The sequence below is a fragment of the Galeopterus variegatus genome, unplaced genomic scaffold (genome assembly GCF_000696425.1).
Source record: "Galeopterus variegatus unplaced genomic scaffold, G_variegatus-3.0.2 Scaffold1757, whole genome shotgun sequence".
Lineage (NCBI taxonomy): Eukaryota > Metazoa > Chordata > Mammalia > Dermoptera > Cynocephalidae > Galeopterus > Galeopterus variegatus.
In genome coordinates this window covers 162,283-182,768 of record NW_007727868.1, presented here as the reverse complement: position 1 = coordinate 182,768, position 20,486 = coordinate 162,283, and the positions used below count along the sequence as shown (strand labels likewise).

Genomic DNA, 20,486 nt, shown 5'->3' with positions numbered 1-20,486 from the left:
ACCCGTGGCCTTGGTGTTATCAGCACCACACTCTCCCAAGTGAGCCACAGGCCAGCCCTAATAGGTCTATTTTAAAAAATCAAATCAAGTCAAAGTAAGATAAGATTACAAACCCAGAAAACACATGTAAAAATCCTTAATACAGAAGTGCATTTGAGCTAAGATGACTAATAATGTTGAACACTTTTTCATGTCCTTATTGGTCATTCACCTATCTGCTTTTGAGATATCTGTTGTCCAAAGGGGTTATCTTTTTATTATTGAGTTGTAGTTCTATGTTTCTTCCAGTCTGTGCTTGCCCTCATTTTCTTAATGATGCTTTTTAATGAGAAGTTAATTTTGATGAAGTCAAATCAATTTTTTACTGATTACTGCATTCTGTGACCTAAGAAACATTTGCCTATCCCCAAGTTATAAGGATATCTTCCTAGGTTTTCCTCTAAAAGCTTAATGGTTTTTAGCTTTTATATTTAGAACTATCATCCTAATACTTGGGTATGAATTAATTGTTGGGTATGATGAGAGGGTGTGATGGTGTCAATGGTTAATCTATTTTTAACATAGATACCGTTTTTCTGTACAAAAAAAAAAAAAGACATTCCATTCCCCACTGGACTGCTTTGTTGCCTTTGTTAAAAACCAAATGATCATAGCAGTGTGTGTGTATTTGGGGTTTCTCTATTCTGTTTCATTGATCAGCAAGGAAACTTGAGCATTTTAACTTCAAAAATAATTTTTTTTGAAAAAGAAAATTTCTCTGCCTTTCAGAAAAAATTACAACTACTCAAGATTTAATTTTTAACAACATTGAATAGCACAAATTTCCTAGTTAAGCAGAGAAAAGACATAGTAATTGACTTATAAACTTTGTACATAATGTTATCAAATTAAAATGCAATCTGAACTTTTTCAAATCTTAAAATAAACTGTCCCTTTAACCTAGGGGTGCTTTCTGGCTTTAAGGGCCTATAATAATTTAGCAGTATTAAAGGATTTAAAGAACATAAATTTAAAAAACAAAATCAAGTAGCTAGAAACATGGCAGAAGTATCTTCTTGATAAACAAATTATGGTTATTAATAAAAAGCATCAAGGTGATTATTTGAAAACATGAATTGGACCACCTCATTCTATTATTCTCAAGTTTCCAGGGCCGGCCCGTGGCTCACTTGGGAGAGTGTGGTGCTGATAACACCAAGTCAAGGGTTAAGATCATCTTACCAGTCATCTTTAAAAAAAAAAAAAAAAAAAGGTTCCCATCGTATTTAGAATAAAGTCCAAAACCCTTACTATGGCTTGCCTGTAGAAGTCCTATATGATCTAGCTCTGTCCAATCTCATTTCTTACCATCCTTTTCCTGGCTGTGTTGCTATAGACAATTTTGTGCAAATACTTTACCTTCTCAGGGTCTTTGCAGCTTCTGTTTGTGCTCAGAACACTTATCTCTCAGCTTTTTGAATGGCTTGCCTTCCTTTATTTCTTAAAAGCCTCTTACTACCTGTTACTTCCTTAGAGAGGCCTTCCTTGACCACCTCTTCTACTCAAAGTAGTACCTCCTATCATCCTCTATCCATTAACTGATTCATTTTTTTTCCCCAAAGCTCTTAATACCTAATAATATATACTTGTTTAGTTGCTATCTAACTTTTGTAAATAATTATAAATTCCATAAAGGCTGGGCAGAACGAACAAAATAAAACTGAACAAAGTAAAAACTGAATATTTATTGAAAGATGAATAGACAAAATCAACATTAAGTAATTTTAAGAATAAAAGCCTAGTGACTTACCAATATACTGATTTTGCATAAAACTCAATATTATCAGAAAATTCTCCAATCTCATCTTTGGCAATACTCTCTAACCAATCTACCACCAGCTAGGAAAGAAAAAAAAAAAAAAAAATTTTTTTTTTTTTTTTCCCCCCTTTTTTGTGTTTTTTAAAAATTTAAAAAAAAAAAAAAAAATTTTTTTTTTTTTTTTTAAATTTTTAAAAAACACAAAAAAGGGGGGAAAAAAAAAAAAAAAAAAAATATATATATATATATATATATATTAGCACTAACTACAGAATCTATTAGTGTTACCATTATTTTAACTTTGTTAAGATAACTAAATATTATGGCAAAAGAATGAAATCTTTCATAGAAACAATGCAGTTTTTAACAGGCTATTCCTCGAAATACTAGGGCTATTATTTAAAAATAGAACAAGATTTCTAATTCCTTTCAATTACAAATAAAAAAATCAAGTAGAAAAAATTTTTTAAAGTTTTAAATTAAAAAACTTCAGTACTTTGTATGTCATTGACCTTTTCTCCATGTTTCGTAAAGAAATATTTAAAAATTCTAGTCATACCTGACTTTGCCGGACAAGCGAATCTCTCTGAAATAATGCTTCCACAACTGTTTTCTCACTGGCATTCAGAGCCTATTATTAAAGTTATTTAAAGAATGGAAAGAAAGAAAAAGGAGATTCTCTAAGAATATTATTTTAACAGATATGTAAGTACATTTAATCACTCATATATAAACATTCTACCACATAGTAAATCTGTATATTCATCTTTGAAAAATATCTATAAATAAATTTCCAACTGCTAGATCAATTTGCAGCTGCTCTCACCTGATATTTTAATTCTTTAGACTTGGAATTTTAAAATTCTATTTCTGAGAATTCAGACATAATGTTTTAGGGAAAAATAAACACAAAATAAAATGAAACAAACAAAAAAGTTGTAATAAAAGGCTGGATGCAGTCATGTAACATATTAGAAAATAAACATTTAAAAACTTTAAAGTCTTTTCCTTCAACACAACAGAAGTTGATAAGTAATAAAACCTAAGAGCAATCCAAGACTTTAAAGACTGACTTTAAAAGACAACTTGATGATAAATATTGGTAAGTAATACTAAGCAATATAATATATTGTAACTAGTTCAAGCATGAGTCAAACTTATTAATTAATCCATTTTATTCATGGGCTAAAGGAGAAAAGCTACATGAACTTCTCGACAGATGCCAAAATGTCACTTGATAAAAATATCTTCATAAATTAGAAATAGAAGACTACTTCACTAATGTAAGAGACTATCTAAATGATACCTCTAGAAAATAATATAACTAACTATAAAGTGAGACATACTCTTTAAAATCCACAACACAAAAAGAATAAGAATCTGCTATTACTCAACTTTACTTTGAAAATTCTAGCTAACATAATAAAACCAGAAAAAGAACTAAGTAGTAGTAAGTATGGAAAAAGAGTCAAAGTCAAAACTATTTGTAGATATTAGGATTGCCTACGTAGAAAAACAAAGACAATCAATGGAAAACTACTAAAACTAATAAGTGAACTCAATAAATAGCCAAATATAAGATAGTCTTCCTAGATGTGCATGTTACTTTGGTGGAATGAAGTAAAGTAAAATGAATGTGGGATAAATAAATTTAAAGATTGAAAAAATATTTTAAAATATTTTAGGTGAAAAAGCAGATTAACAGATATGTACATTAACAGACAGTTGAAATTACTTACTATAAAAAAAATTTTCTCCTTTTTTGATTATATAGTCTTCAAACATGAATTACTTTTAAAATTAGAAAATAAAAAGTAATAAACCTCCAAAAGGCATCTGGTGTTGATGGTTTTACAAGGATATTTTTACCAAGCCTTCAAAGAACAGGAAATTCCTATGTCCTTCAAATGGAGCACAAAGAAATGATGGAAGATCTCTGAGCTTGTTCTGGAGAGCTAGCACAATTCTATATACCAAAACTAGATAAGAATAAGTTAAAAAAATAACACATTTGGGAAAGCCCTAAATAATATGCTAGCTAGTAAAATTTAGTAGTAAATTTAGGAACATATCATGACTGAGAGTTTATCCTATCTGAGGATAATTCAACATTAGGAAAACTATTATTGCAAGCCATTCCATTAATAAGTGAAAGCAGATATCTACAGAAGCTAAAAACACTTGACTGCTTTCAATACCCATTCCAACGAACTCTTCACAACTTAGAAGAATAAATACATCCTGAATCTATAGTAAAACATCAGCTGTAAAGATGAAACAAAAGCATTCTTTTCAGAACAAGAAAAGAATGTCTGCTATTACCGATATAACTCAATATCGGTATGTATGGAGTGCTCTTGTCAAAGCAATGAAGAAAGTAAAAAAAAAAAGAGGGACAGAAAATATAAAGAATTAAAAAAAAAAGAGATGTACCAGCCAGCTGCCAAAAAAAAAGAGAAATGAGGGATAAAGATTAGAAAGGATTAAGGAAAACTCACTACCTGTATAGATAATTATGGCCATCATAGAAAACTCAATAAAATCAAATGAAAAATCTATTAAGAGGGCCATCTGGTTAGCTCACTTGGTTAGAGCACGGTGCTGCTGGTAACACCACGGTCACAGGTTCAGATCCCTTACCTGTCAGCCACCAAAAAAAGAAAAAGAAAAATCTACTAGAGCTAATAAGAGTTCAGAAAAACGGTCAAATATGAGCACTATCCGTAAATCAATAACTTCCCATTTGACAGTAATAACTAATGAGAAAATATAAGAGGAAAGAGAATCCATTTACAATAGGACTCACATAGAATTTATATAGAAGAGCAGAAGACCTATATAAAAGATTTGAAAAAATGTAGAGGTTCAAAATGGTAAAGATGTCATTTCTCCCCAAATTAACTAACAATGCAATATTACTTCAATAAATATCCTAATAGGACCTTTAAAAAATGGAAATTGTAAAGTTTGTCTGGGGTAAAAAATTGTGCAAAAGTAGCCAAAAATGTATTTAAAAATTGGAGAAGGGGGAAAGAAAAATGGGAAAAGGGGACGTACCAAATATCAAAACTTTTGAGTGAGAGTGACTCAATTGTGTAGCACTGGCTTTCAAATGAATCAATCAATAAAACAAAAAACATTCATGTATAAATATGATCTGTATGTGAAATTGATTAAATGTGTCTCCCGAAAGTTCATGTATTGGAAACTTGACCTCCATTGTAACAGTGCTAAGAGGGTAGGAAACCTGATGATGGTATTTGAAAGGTGGGACCATGAAGAGGTAATTAGATTGTGAGGACTGTGCCTTTGTGAATGGATTAATCCATTCACAGAGTAATGGGCATGGCTCTGATGGCTTTATAAGGAGAGTGAGTGAGAAGGTTAACTCTCTTCCTCATCCCATTCTATTCATGTGACACCCTAGTCACCATGGGACTGTGTAGAGGTCCCACACAGAAGAAGGCCCTCACCAGATGTGTTCCCTGGACTTTGGACTTCCAAGCCTATGAAACTATAAGAAATAATTTCATTTCTTTGTAAGTTACCCAGTTTCAGGTATTCTGATGTAAGCAACAGAAATGCACTAAAACAGTATATTATAAAGGTAAATCAAATCAATAAAGAAAGGGTGGCCCATTTGGTAAGTGGTGTTGGGATAAATGAATATTCATTTAAAAAAAAGTTAAATCTCTTGCTTACTTTAGAGACAAACTTACTCCAGGTGAATTCAAGAGCCTATTATGTAACCTCTTCACTTAAAATGAGACTTAAATTCAGGAAAAAAAATTGAGGAATATTTTAAAAATAGGTAGGAAAGGCCTTCCTTAGCAAGACATAAGATAAAGAATGCTAAAGGAAAACATGATAGATATGATCAGATAGAAATGGAAAAGATCCCATAAACGAAGGTGAAAGACAAGTGACAGAAAGGAGAATATCATTAACATGTATAAGGAAAAGAATAAGAAAACAATAGGAAAGTAAGCAAAGGATATGAATATAGAGTTCATATGACAAATACGAATGGATAAAAGAATGAAAAAATACTCCATCTCACCAGTGATCAAGGATATGCATATTAAAACAATGAGACACCTTCCCACAACTGGCAAAATAAAAGGATTGATAATATTCCATATGACAGTAATAAACATTTTCATACACTATTAGCGAGAGCATAAACTGGTATAGTCTATCAGGAAGGCATACAACAACCTCTATCAATCTTTGGCCCAACAATTTCACTTCCAGAAATATAGGAAATACTTGCACTCATACACAAGAATGAAGAAGAATGTTCACTACATTATTGATTGCTACAACAAAAATACTAGAAACAACCTAAATATGTCCAGCAGAGTCTGAAAAATTACAGTACATATATACTCTAACATACTATGCAAAAATATGGTAAACCTATATGAATTGACATTAAAAAACTCTAAAACATTAATGAATAAAAAAAGTTCTCAGTATAATGTATAAATAAAATAATATTGTATGTTAAACAAACTGTGTGTGTGTGTGTATAAAGGTGCATAGAAAAATGTCTGGTAGGATACATACCAAATTGTTACACTGAATAGTCAATGGGATAAAAAAGGACTTTTAATGTAAATCAATATTTGATTATTTTACGACATTGTATCTTTTATTTACTTGTAAAATTTGTAAAATGAAGAAAATCAATTTGGATCCCCATACTGACCAGCCACCAAAAAAAATTAAAAAAGAGAAACTCAAGATGGAGAGTTGAAAATCAAATCCTATTCGTAAAAAACATTTTAACTTTTAAGCATTTATAAAGAAAAAAATTAATACAAAACTTACAGTAACTGCAAACATATTTTCCTCTTCTACTGCAGACTGTATTCTGTCTCTGGGGGGAAAAATAACACAAAATGAAAAGGCCTTATTTCACATGGATGTATGAACTCACCTTTTAAGCTATATGCATGCACAAACCCGTATTCCATCCAGCATTAACAAATGTTTCCAATTAAATTAGCCACCACACTTTAAACATAAGATACAAGTAGTAAATGCCTGCTGAATCTGATACTGACCTAAAAATACACACTGCAAAAAGTCTTTAATGGCTACCTACTAATGCATACACCTCTTTCATATAACATTTTCATATGGCAAAAATAAGAGAATAAAACCTTCTTTCAGTATTTTCTCATCAGGATGAGAAAGCAACAGAATGAGTGCTGAAACTACTGAGCATCTGAGAAAATGAAAATTTCGTTAACTTCTTTCAAACTTCCATATTACATAAAGTCTACCTTTCAGTTCTTTTTCTTAATTTATCCTCTCCTAAGTACTACACTATTTTAAGCACTTTCCTTAAATCTTTATACATACCAGCTTTATGACCTGATATCCCCCTCTTCCCGTATAACCCACTCCTGACAACTAAGGTATCAGAAACGATAAGCATCAAAAATAGCAAAATCCTTACGGTCAGCTGATAATCACAAAAGCAAAGAAACTAAAAAGTTAAAAAAGAGCAAAACCTATTTCCAAGCACATCCTACTCTAATTTTTAAATTAACTTGCCTTTTGGTTTGGTACCTTATGTTTATTTCATTTATGAGTTCTATACAACTTTACCTATACAAGGAAGCCAGCAGCCTCCATGTGACCATCTCCTGTTGAAGAAGCCAGAGCATGCTGGCTGTTTTTGAAAATTTTTGAAGTCCAGGTGTTGCTCGGCTCACTATTTTACTCAGTATATTCACCTGAATTATGAACATAGATGTAAAGAGGTTAATTTCTACAACTGTTGAGTCAATAATAACTTTGCATTAGAGTACTAAAATATTTTTTATATATACATACATTTATATTATAAATTTTTCCTTCCTATTACATGTTTCTCAATTGAATGCAATGTAATATTCTCACTAGAAATGGCTTTACTTTGGGGCAAGGTGCATTTATATGAGTATACGAGTAAGAGTTTAACATACTCCAGATTTCATATTCAACCACAGCAGCCATGGGTACATTCTTTTCTCCCTATGCATCTACTCAGAAGATAAGTTACATAAACCTATACCTGACAAAATCTAACATGAACCAACATAGTAGCAATAAAAATTTAAAGAGATATCTTTAAATTACATTTAAAAATTTATGCCATGTAACAAATAAGAATATTTTCCTAAGACTGGAACCCACACATTGTCATTTCTAAACAAAACTTCACCAAAGTACCTCCATGTTCCAGAATAGTGGTTTTAATCCTTTTTGGGGCCGAGGCACGTGTGAAAATCTAACGAAAGGTATGAATGTTCTCCCCAGAAATACACACTAAATATTCATCAGGAGAGTAAAGGACTGAGGATAAAGGAAATCTTTTTCAAACATTCTGAATAGTACCTCCTTATTTATAGAGGGGAATTAGGAAACAAGATTGTTCTCATTCAGAAAATGAATAATCACAATGGGTTTTCCAACCCTTTAAAAAGTATTCACAAAATAATGTTACTACTGTCTTAAGACCAGCATTTAATAAAAGTGCTATCTCTACTTCACATTCATTTATTAAATTCTCAATTGAAATTCTTTTTTTTTTGGCAGCTGGCCAGTACAGGAATCTAAACCCTTGACCTTGGTGTTAACAGCACCACACTCTCCCAAGTGAGCTAACCGGCCAGCCCTCAATTGGAATTCCGACTCTAATGATTCACTAAGTGATTATTATTGCTTTTGTTTTTAGTGAAGCTACTGCTTTTAAAACAGAATGATTCAGATTGATTATTTTAACAATATTAGATGCTCAAAAAATGTTGGCTATTACTATTTCAATTATCATTGAATGTAAGTTTTTTGAAGCCCTTTTTAAAAAATATCATTGAATGTAAGTTTTTTGAAGCCCTTTTTAAAAAACAGACTATTTTTTAGGACAGTTTTAGGTTCACAGCAAAATTAAGCAGAAAGCACAGAGCACCCAAATACCCTACCCCCACACATACGCAGCCTCCCTCACTCCCTCACTATCAATATCTCGCATTAGAGGGGTACATCTGTTATAATCCATGAACCTACACTGACACATCATTATCATCCAAAGTCCACAGTTTACATTAGGATTCATTCTTGGTGGTGCACATTCCATGGGTTTTGACAAATGTACAATGACATGTAGCCACTATTATAGCATCATACAAAAGTTTCACTGACCTAAAAATTCTCAGTGCTCCACCTATTCATCTCTCCCTCCCTACTAACTCCTGGCAACCACAGATCTTTTCACTGTCTCCATAGTTTCGACTTTTCCAGAATGTCATGTAGTTGGTATTACACAGGACGTAGCCTTTTCAGATTGGCTTCTTTCACTTAGCAATACATATTTCAGATTCTTTCCATGTCTCTTCATGGCTTGACAGCTCATTTCTTCTTAGCACTGAATACTATTCCATTGTCTGATATACCACAGTTTATTCATGAAACTACTGATGGACGTCTTGATTGCTTTCAAGTTTTTATGAATAAAGCTGCTATAAACATCTGTGTGCAGGTTTTTTGTGTGGACATAAGTTTTCAACTCATTTGGGTAAATACCAAGGAGTGTGATTACTGGATCACATGGTAAAAATATGTTTAGTTTTGTAAGAAACCACCAAATTGTCTTTCAAAGGGGCGATACCATTTTACATTCCCACCAGCAATGAATAAGAGTTCCTGTTGTCCACATTCTCTCCAGTGTTTGGTAGTCAGTGTTTTGGATGTTCGGCATTCTAATAGGTACATAGTAGTATCTCATTGTTTTAATTAACAATTCCCTATCAACATATGATATGGAACATTGTTTCATATGCTCAATTGCCATCTGTGTATCTTCTTTGGTGAGGTGCCTGTTCCCATCTTTTGTCCATTTTTTAATTGGGTTGTTTCTTATTGTTCAGTTTTAAAGAGTTCTTTGAATATTTTGGATTTTCCATTTTTAGTTTTGTTTTTTGTTCTGGTGGCTGGTAGTATGGGGATTGAATCCTGGGCTTTGGTGTTATTAGCTCCATGCTCCAACCAACTGAGCTAATAAGCCAGCCCTTGGACTTTCCATTTTTAAAGCAGCAGAATCCTTTTGTCTCCCAGAGAAACTTATTTTTTCTTCTTTTCTGATGAGCAGTGACTTTATTTAAAAAAATTTTTTTTGATTGTAACACAGTTGATTATATACCCAAGAAATCTTGTATGGACCCTTAGTAGGAAAAAAGCACAGATGCTCTGGCTGACCTCACCATCACTCCTGCCACCGTACCCCTAAGACATCTCCTTTAAACACAGCATGGAAATTCGCAGGTTAATGCTGTTCAAAAAAACTAAAATCTCTGAAGTCTGACCAATGATGGAATGAAATTAGCTTACCTGACTACCACAAATGTTTTCATACTCTTCCACAAGGTCAAAAACTGTAGTTGAAGAATGCTTCAAAAAAGATTGCAGGAAATCAGAAAACATACTCATGGTTGCTAGAACACATGAAACAGAAAAGGAACAAAGAAAAATTAAGTTACATACTTCTGGGTAATTATGTTTGTTTGAAAACTTAAAAACATAGCTACAAATCTTTTCTTTATTCACTACAATGTATATATAAACACATACATACACACATTTTTTTATGATGTTTACAAAGCTTTATTTAAAAGATGCAATTATTATATTGTTAAAATGAAAATACCACATACTACATAGTACATAAAGTTTAATCTCAATGTAAAAAAAGGAAATATGTTGAAGTACTGACGGAGGCTGTCTCTGAGTCAAAGGATTATGGTTAATTTTTCCTCCTTCCTTACATTTTCAGTAATTTCCAAATGTCATAATGAATTAGTCACAGTGAAACACAAGGCTAATAACCCAACCAGGAGACGCACGGTGACAGACTTCCAGGACTGCCAGTCCAGCAAGGGGGTAGTTTGTCCTTCAATCCCACAGCCAGGGCCAAACTTCAAGTTAGGCCTGGAGCACTTGGGCTACTTCTTCTGACTTTCATCTCAGCAGCCATCTTTCCCAATGACCAAGTCTCCTCAGGCTACCTAGACTTGAGTCTTGTGGCAGGCCTGCCCCAAAGACTCCTGTCCAATCTCACCCTTTCCTGGATCTTGGGCCCTCAGGTCCTGTATTCTATCCTAAAGGAACTCTGGGCAATCCATTAGTCAGTTCTATACATATCTTTCTCACTTCCAATTATGGGATTTGTCCTTTAAAAGTGGCCAGGGACAAGGGGACGCAAGGTTGCCCTACCATATTTTCTAAAACGTTTTAATGGGTAAAATACACGTAACATAAAATGTATCATCTTAACCATTTTTAAGTACATAGTTCAGTAGCACCAAGTACATTCACATTATCGTGCTACCATCACCACCGTCCTTCCACAGAACTCTTTTCATTTTGCAAAACTGAAATTTTGTACCTGTTATACAATAACTCCCCATTCCTCACTTCCCTCAGCCCCTGGCAACCATCATTCTACTTTCTCTCTCTATAAGTTTAACTACTCTAGGTATGTCAATTTAAGTTGAATCGTACAGCATTTGTCCTTTTGTGATTGGTTATTTCACTCAGCACAATGTCCTTAAGGTTCATCTATGTTGTAGCATGTGTCAGAATGTCCTTCCTTTTTGGCTGAATAATATCCCATTGTATGGATAGACCAATTTTGTTTTTCCATTCATCCATCAATGGACATTTGGCTTGCCTTCATCTTTTGGATACTGTGAATAATGCTATGAACATGGGTATACAAATATCTCTTTGAGACCCTACTTTCTGTTCTTTTGGGTATATACGCAGAGGTGGAATTGCTGAATCATATGGTAATTTTATTTTTAATTTTTTGAGGAACTGCCAAGTTGTTTTCCATAGTGACTACACCATTTTACATTCCCACCAATAGTGCACAAGCATTTCAATTTCTCCGCATCACTATCGACACGTATTTTTTGTTTTTGTTTTCTGTTTTTGCTTTTTTTGTTTGTTTTTGTTTTTTTATAGTAGCCATCCTAATGGATATAAGGTGGTATCTCACTGTAGTTTTGATTTGTATTTCCCTATTAGTGATACTTAGTATCTCTTCATATGTTTATCGGTCATTTGTATATCTTTTTTGTCTATTCAAGTCTTTTGCCCATTTTTTAATTGGGTTGATTTTTCGTTGTTGAGTTGTAGGAGTTCTTTATATATTTTGGATATCAGATATATGATTTGAAAATATTTTCTCCCAGTCCATGGGTTGCCTTTTCACTCTGTAGATTGTATCCTTTGATGCAGAGAAGTTTAAAATTTTTATGTACCCTGTACTGGCCAGCCACCAAAAAAAATTTTTTAAATAAAATAAAATTTTTATGTAGTCCGCATGAGTCCGTTTCTGCTGCTTATATCAAAACACCTGGGGCCATGGGCCGGCCCTGTGGCTCACTCGGGAGAGTGCGGTGCTGATAACACCAAGGCCACGGGTTCGGATCCCACATAGGGATGGCCGGTTGGCTCACTGGGTGAGCGTGGTGCTGACAGCACCAAGTCAAGGGTTAAGATCCCCTTACCGGTCATCTTTAAAAAAAAAAAAAAAAACCCCCGGGGGCGGGCCGGGGGGCGCCCGGGAGGGGGCGCCACTTGGGAGTGTGGCGGCGCTCCCGCCGAGGGTTTGGATCCCATGTGGAGACCAGTTCCCGCTCACTGGCTGAGCGCGGTGCGGGCGCAACACCGAGGGTTGCGATCCCGTTACCGGTCAGTAAAAAAGACAAAAAGGGAAAAACAAAACAAAAAAACACCTGGGGCTGGCCCGGTGGCGCACTGGAGAGTGCGCCACTTGGGAGTGTGGCGGCGCTCCCGCCGAGGGTTTGGATCCCATGTGGAGACCAGTTCCCGCTCACTGGCTGAGCGCGGTGCGGGCGCAACACCGAGGGTTGCGATCCCGTTGCCGGTCCCCGGTGCAGGCGTAACACGAGGGTTGCGATCCCGTTACCGGTCAGTAAAAAAGACAAAAAGGGAAAAACAAAACAAAAAAACACCTGGTACTAGGTAATTTATAAGAAAACAAAATTTATTGCTTATAGTTTCAGAGGCTGGAAAGTCCAAAGTCCAGGGAACACTTATGGTAAAAAACTTCTTTGGTGGTGACTTTGGTGATGCAGGGTCTCACATAGTGAGAACGGTGGAGCAGAGAGAGGCTCTCACATGCTCTCCTTTTAAAGCCCTCAAAACTATGCCCATGACCACCATTATTAATCCAGTCATTAGGGCATGGTCCTCAGAATCTAATCACCACTTCAAGGCCCCATCTTTCAATTACCATAATAGGATTTCCCCCTCTCTTAACAGTGAGAGTGGGGAAGCAAGCTCCTAATACAAAAAACTTGGAGGACACAATTCTATCCATATCATAGTCCAAATTACCTATTTTTTCTTATGTTATCTCTAAATCTTTTAAGATCTCAAAGATGTACTAGTTATCAGTCTTTTCTGTATAAACACTTACTACAAAAACCTGAGCCAAAATTTAAAATATCTGAATTATATTTAAGCACTCCATAACAAAGCAGCTGAGAAAGTTGTAACAGATATTAAATGATATGTTCCGATCAGGAAAAATAGATACACTGTACTATAATGCTGTATAATATTTAAGTTCCTGCCATTAAAATGGAACTTTTGTGTTCTATAGGTTAAGTAGAAAATATTTTCGAGTCACTCAATATTTGAGTATGTATTATTTGGCAGATAGTACAGAAAAGTAGTGGTTACCCAAGTGTCTTAAAAGCAAGGCTCCAGGGCCGGCCCGGTGGCGCACTGCTACAGTGCGCTGCTTGGGAGTGCGGTGGCGCTCCCGCCGAGGGTTTGGATCCCACATACAGACCGGTTCCTGCTCACTGGCTGAGCGAGGTGTGGGAGCAACACTGAGGGTTGTGATCCCGTTGCCAGTCCCGGTCCGGTACGGGTGCAACACTGAGGGTTGCGATCCGTTGCCGGACACGAAAAAAGACAAAAAGGAAAAAAAAAAAAAGCAAGGCTCTGGAATTGCTTAGTTTCAAATCCTGGGGCCATTATTTCCTAGCCAGGTGATCTTAAGAAAGTTAACCTCTTTGAGAAGCAGTTTCCTTTCCTCTAAAAAGGGAATAAGTATTGCAACCATTTAATGGATCATGGTAAGGACTACATGAGTTAATGCTTACATAGTGGTAAGCCTACTGACTAGTACTCATATGTTAGCTTATGATGATGATAAAATGACGAAGAACCTATGTAATAATAATATGTAGGTACACAAATTTCTTTTCTAAAGGGTAATGGTGATAGCCAATCAGAAACTAGCAAGGTCACAATACTATCTGAAATAACAATATCAGTGTCCAGGCCAAAACAAAACATGTCAACAATGTTAGATTAAAAACTAAACCTAAAGAAAAAGAGATGCCCTTTCAACGGCACAAATAAGAAAAGAATAAAAATATGAGACCTTTCTAATAACCTAAAAGGCTGCTATTTACACTAAAAGATAAAACGGCAAGGTGGTGCTCTGACTGAGAACTAAGGTGAGGTTCTCAACCTTCCAGAGACACTGCATCATTAGCGTAGTCTAATAACCTAAAAGGCTGCTATTTACACTAAAAGATAAAACGGCAAGGTGCTGCTCTGACTGAGAACTAAGGTGAGGTTCTCAACCTTCCAGAGACACTGCATCATTAGCGTAGCTGTGACCATAACTAATTAGCTTAGTTAAAAATATATTATAGACAGAAGGAAGAAAGAAGGAAGGAAGATTGCCATCTACAAGCAAAGGAGAGAGGCCTCAGAAGAAATCAACCTTGCTAATACCTTTATGTTGGACTTCCAGCCTCCAGAAGTATGAGAAAATAATTTTCTATTGCTTAAGCCAACCCCCAAGAAAAAGATATATTATAATGGCATTCAGGGACAAAAGGAGATCATTTCCTTGATCTTAGTAAAGTGAAAAGCTACTCTGTCTCAAAGCTCAGCTCCATTTTACCTGCTTCTCCAGGATCATCCTCACGTAACATAACAGCACTGAGAGATACATCTTCTGTTACATTATGGGGCTCCATGTTTGTGAAGAGCCCTGAACGCTGGGATGAGAATGCAGCTGCCCAGTTACTATCATCCAGATTAATTACCTTAAAAAAAAGAAAGATACAGAAAAGTAATAGAGCTATTGTCATTAAGATTTAAATTCTTTTAAACCTTATTCGGTATTTTTTAAAACCTAATGTATATGTTATAACACCAAGGTCAAGGGCTTAGATCCCCATACTGGCCAGCCACCTAATAAATAAATAAATAAATAAGCAAACGAGACTTATGCATATGTTTTTTAAAGATAGCCACAGTACCATAGTGGCCAGCCACCGATAAATAAAATAAAATAAAATAATAAAATAAAATAAATAAAATAAAATAAAATACAGCCATAGTGGTTATTTTGTTAAGAAAATTATTATTATTTTTATTGTTTTCTTTTTACTACTCCATACTTTTAAAAAAAGCCAATAACGTTTTATAAAATGTTCACATTTTGTAAAATTTGAGCTGATACTAATAGGCAAAATGAAGCCCTACCTTAGTAAATTCACCTCAATTTTTCTACCTTTGGGAAATTATATAGGACGAATGACCCAGTTTCTTCAACAAATGAATGGCAATGAAAAAAAGGATAAGTGAGGAACTTACAGATTAAATGACTTAAGAGACACACCAAGCAAATGCAATGTGTTGATCTTGTTTGGATTCTGACTTAAAGAAACTAACTTGCCAGTTAGCCAGTTAGCTCACTTGATTAGAGCATGGTGTGGATAACACCATGGTCAAGGGTTTGGATCCCCTTACCAGCTATCCACTAAAAACCAACAACAAAAAAACACTGCTAAACAAACAAAATTTTAAAAATCTAGCATAACTCAACACTTAATGAAATATATATTATAATAAATATATATAAAATAGGTATTTGAAATGATAAAGAAATTACTCTGTGTGTTGGTTACATGTGTTAATAGTATTGTACTTATGTAATTATGTCTCAGAGATACGTACTGAAGTATTTATAGATGAAATGAAATGATATCTGGGAGTTCTAAGGTAATGCAGGGGAAGTGCACGTGATGTAGATGAAACAAAATCAGCCAAATGTTGATAACTGTTGAAGCTGGGCAATGGGATCATGGGGGCTTACTCTACTATTCTAGTTTTGGACATGTTTGAAAGTACCCATAATAAAAAAAATTTTTAATTCACCTTTATTTAAAATCCAGGCATGAGCAACAATAAAAATGTTATCTTTTAATCAGTTTCCTCAAGGTAAAAGCTAAAGATAGGTGTGTGGACCCTATGTATTCATGAGGTAATAACTACGGGTTGAGAACAGCTTACCTGCAAGCTACTGGACAGTAATTACTACCAATTCTCTTCATTCTGAGTACTTACCATCAGTACAAGGATCAAACTGAAAATCTTGGTAGCAGACATATGGTAAATATATTAACACAGTGAATAATTTCACCTCTGTTAGGGCAATTATATCTAAGACCACCTCACATGGCTGATATTAAAATTGGCAAAAGAGGTCTGGCTGGTTAGCTGAAGTTGGTTAGAGTGTGATACTGATAACCCTAAGGTCTGGGGTTTGATCCCTGTACTGGCCAGCCACCAAAAAAAAAAAAAAAGAAAACTTAAAAATTTTAAAAATTTAATTGGCAAAAGAAATCAGAAAAATACCTCTGACTACAAAGTAATTTTATAATAATCAATGCATATTTTCTCTGTTCTGGCCTTTAAGAAAGCAACAATTTTACTATCAATCTTGCAGTTCTGAAGCAGTGCAATAATAAAATCCATTTTCTTTTGCTTAAACTCAGAGGCAGCCAGTTGTTCACTCAAGTTTTTAAGTAGAACAAGATACACATTGCCAAAATAAACCAGTTTCAGAAGCAGAGTAAAATTATTCAATGAGTAGGTCATCGTTAGATATTAACACTCTAAAAATCTATAAGACTATAATAAATTTTAGAGATCATCTTAACCTTTTACAACAAAGAGGTGTTTAACACGCAAAATTATCCTTCAAAAACACCTAATTTAGACAGTATAATGTGCGCATAAAAGTCTGTGCCTTTTAAAACAAACACAGAGGCAAAGATAGAGGAATCACTTTTATCACATTTTTGGAATTAAATGTGGTATAATACTCTACTCCAACTAAACTCTTCTGTTTCCCTCTTCTCAGACAATTCTTTCCTTCTCTATGGGGTACTTTTAACACCTAGGTGAAGTCATTCTGCCATAGCTTATATAACATTTCTTCTATTAGGAGGTGTTTAACACGCAAAATTATCCTTCAAAAACACCTAATTTAGACAATATAATGTGCGCATAAAAGTCTGTGCCTTTTAAAACAAACACAGAGGCAAAGATAGAGGAATCACTTTTATCACGTTTTTGGAATTAAATGTGGTATAATACTCTACTCCAACTAAACTCTTCTGTTTCCCTCTTCTCAGACAATTCTTTCCTTCTCTATAGGGTACTTTTAACACCTAGGTGAAGTCATTCTGCCATAGCTTATATAACATTTCTTCTATTATTTTCAATACTGAACCATAGCGATTCCTAAAAAGCATCTCATCTACTTCTTCAAAATTTTCTTTTATCCCCTTTAATGCATTGTCTCTCTTCCTTATGCCATTCATCTATCCCCCTTGGCTTCCTGCAAGAGAAATGCTTCAAAACAGGGCTCAGCTTTTACAGCCATCAGCAACCAATCACAGACTGTATTTCTTCTGATCAGCAAACTGCCAGATGAAAACATTTTATCTGCATTTAAATGTTGCTAGTGTCACAGTTTCTACCTGTGACATGAGATGCTTAATGTTTTCAGTTTTTTGAATGCCCAACCAATTATTTCAATCCCCATTACATAAGTTACTTTTACAATGAATATTACTTCAATTTTCGTTAAAAGACTTTTAAGCTGAATATCATACTTTCATTAAAAGGGAGACATTTCCAGCCTTATTTTTCTACATACCATAGACAGATTTCCCAAGATCCCTGAAGACTGTGTAAGCCGGGGAGACCGCCCTCCTGTTCCAAAAATGCAGGAAACATCTGGCTGCCTTAGTAAGCTTCGGTTCTGTGGAGTAACTAGTCGGTAAAAAGAACCCAAGGTGCATGAGCATTGATCATCAAAACAAAGCAAGCGATCCAACAATAAATAAATAATTTTTCAGTTTTCAATTGTTTAGAATCTAACCAAATAAATACAATAAATTTTAAAAATTCCTTGATACAAAGATTTAACTTATTTTTTCTAAATTTGAGCTTTTGATACTACTAAGCTTATCGGGAAAAATTCTCCTGCAAATACAGACACTTTCATTATAACATAACTGAGCAGTTAAAAAAGACACTAATGAGTCAATGGATTCTTCATATTCTAAGGCTATAAAGCATACTGAGGCAGTATAGTATAGAGGTCAATGGCTTTGGGTTAAACAGACCACTGTTTGAATCCTAGTTTCATTATTTACATACTTATTATCCATATTAATTAGCTTCTCTAAGTCTCACTTTCAGTTTTGGTAAAATAGAGACAACAATATCTGTCACAGTTATTGTGTATTTATGTAGAGTGACTTGCTAATGGTAAGAGTTCAACAAATAACTTCTATCATTACTATTTGTGCTTAATTATTATTATTGCAACCAAATACATTTATTGTGTGTACAATGTTAGCTGTTATAATTATTGTTATTATTAAATGATTTAAAAGAAAAAATCTTACAAGCCTGTCGAAATGAGCTGGGAGTTCGAGGGATAACCTGGTTTCTTGGTGTAATATTACCAAAATTTTCATCTTGGGATGCCTGAACTGTAGGAAGTTAAGAAAAGTTTTCCGTGTAGAAAAGAGATTATTAAAGTTAGAATTAACCATATTTTTACTGCAAAAATTTGTGATACATTTTTCAAAAACAAGGTATTTTATGGATACCATTTTTTCTATGCAATGAGTGAGTAAATACTTCCCTCTGCCATTTAAACTCTCTGATGTCAGTCTTAGGTAACCACACATTGAACTAAGAGTTCTCAGTCAGATTTCAAATTTTAAAAAAATCTATCTCAGCAGAAGCTAACCACAATATGACAGCAGTAAAATGAAACATCCTGTTTTCAGGGAAACATAAATCTTAATTTCACTGAATTTCAGCATTATGTTTACCAAATAATATATCTGTGGAGTGATACAAACTAATCTCTACAGCATTTTGTTATAACTAATGTTTAATACCACTCATAAAAAGAAAATTCTGTATCACTGATTCCAAACATGGTGCAATTTTATGATGCTTAAAATGCAAAGGATACTTAAAACTCTTTTTTGAGCACTCTGTTTCCGTGCAGTCCGTGTCACCTCTGCCTCCCGGATCACAGGGGATGACATCTCTCCAAAGCCACTCCTAAAATAGTATAATCAAGTTCATGTAAATGAAATGAGAATGTAGCATTTGCAAAGAACTTAATCATCATGACTGAAGCAAAAGACCCTGAGTCAGTCAAGATATAGGTCACTCTAGTGGCCAAGTCTTAGATATTATTGCCAGGAAAGCACTCCCAGATCCAAATCCTGCTTATCCCTCACAATCCCACTCCTATATTACTTGCAAAAAGTCTTCTTTGACTTTCTAGCACTTACTATGTTATTTGCTCCTAGGGAATTATTTCAACACTTGGAATCTATTATTTTAACACTGTTTTAGGTAACTGCCTCATGAAGGTAAATCTTCTTTCTCCTGTTGGATTGAGGAGTTCCCTAATTGAAAGAACTTTCTCTTAAAAGATCTTCTAAAGTTTTCAAAACACTTCAGACTATGGGTACTACCCATAGGCTGGTGAGATGGGAGGGTAAGTAAAAGAATTTTAGTAAACTGTAGAGAAACGATCCTTCAAGTTATTTCTCCCCAGGGTACACTAAGGGTGTCTCCTATCCCACCACTATTGTCATTGCAATGCTCCAGTTGTCTCCCCTGTCATTCTGACTAAAAGGTCTACAAATTAAATTGTGTGGATTACAGACCTGTGTTTGAAGACAAAAATCTGTATGCTTTTCCTCCACCTAAAACTTTCAGATAGCTCTCTCTGACCTACAGAATCAAGTTCAAATTTCCTAGCCTGAATTTACAATGTAATCCCAGTTTAGGGTTTTAGTCTTATATTTAGCCTCCACACAAACATATACTTCATGTGACCATTCAGCTACACAAAACATACACTTTTAAAATATCCTCACAACCTTTGAACATGTTCCTTTCACAGCGGCCTACATTTGCCCCCCTTGTCCACCTGGTGAACACCTATTTACTCCTCAAACAGCCTCATGGAGACTGGGAGATTCGCAGCTCCAGATTAGCAACTTGGCTCTTTTATTTATTAGTTCCTTAACTTTGACCAAGTTCTTTAACTTCTTTCAGCCTCAGTGTTATCTATGAAAAAAAGGATGATAGTACTCATCCTCACAGGATTGTTCTGAAGATTAAATACGCTAATAATAAACTTAAAACGTTTAGCACAGTGGCAGTCCCATAGCAAGGTAGTCAATGTTTTTAGTGCTAATAATGTACTATTTTTATTAAAGACCAGCTAGAAAGTTACCTTCTTTGA

General features: G+C 34.6%; 1 protein-coding gene across 1 annotated transcript in view; it reads right to left on the bottom strand.

Moving 5' to 3' along the window:
• Window positions 1-19,279, bottom strand: part of NUP107 (nucleoporin 107kDa) — a 63,287-nt gene extending 44,008 nt beyond the window's left edge. The window contains exons 1-9 of the mRNA XM_008578789.1: window positions 19,194-19,279; window positions 18,613-18,699; window positions 17,856-17,971; window positions 14,805-14,949; window positions 10,178-10,281; window positions 7,418-7,545; window positions 6,632-6,680; window positions 2,358-2,429; window positions 1,790-1,878 (exon numbers count right to left, since the gene is read on the bottom strand). Coding sequence (XP_008577011.1) covers window positions 1,790-1,878; window positions 2,358-2,429; window positions 6,632-6,680; window positions 7,418-7,545; window positions 10,178-10,281; window positions 14,805-14,949; window positions 17,856-17,971; window positions 18,613-18,699; window positions 19,194-19,269 — 866 coding nt within the window. The 5' untranslated portion in view covers window positions 19,270-19,279. The remainder of the gene's footprint in view (window positions 1-1,789; window positions 1,879-2,357; window positions 2,430-6,631; window positions 6,681-7,417; window positions 7,546-10,177; window positions 10,282-14,804; window positions 14,950-17,855; window positions 17,972-18,612; window positions 18,700-19,193) is intronic.
• Between the last annotated feature and the right edge of the window lie 1,207 nt (window positions 19,280-20,486).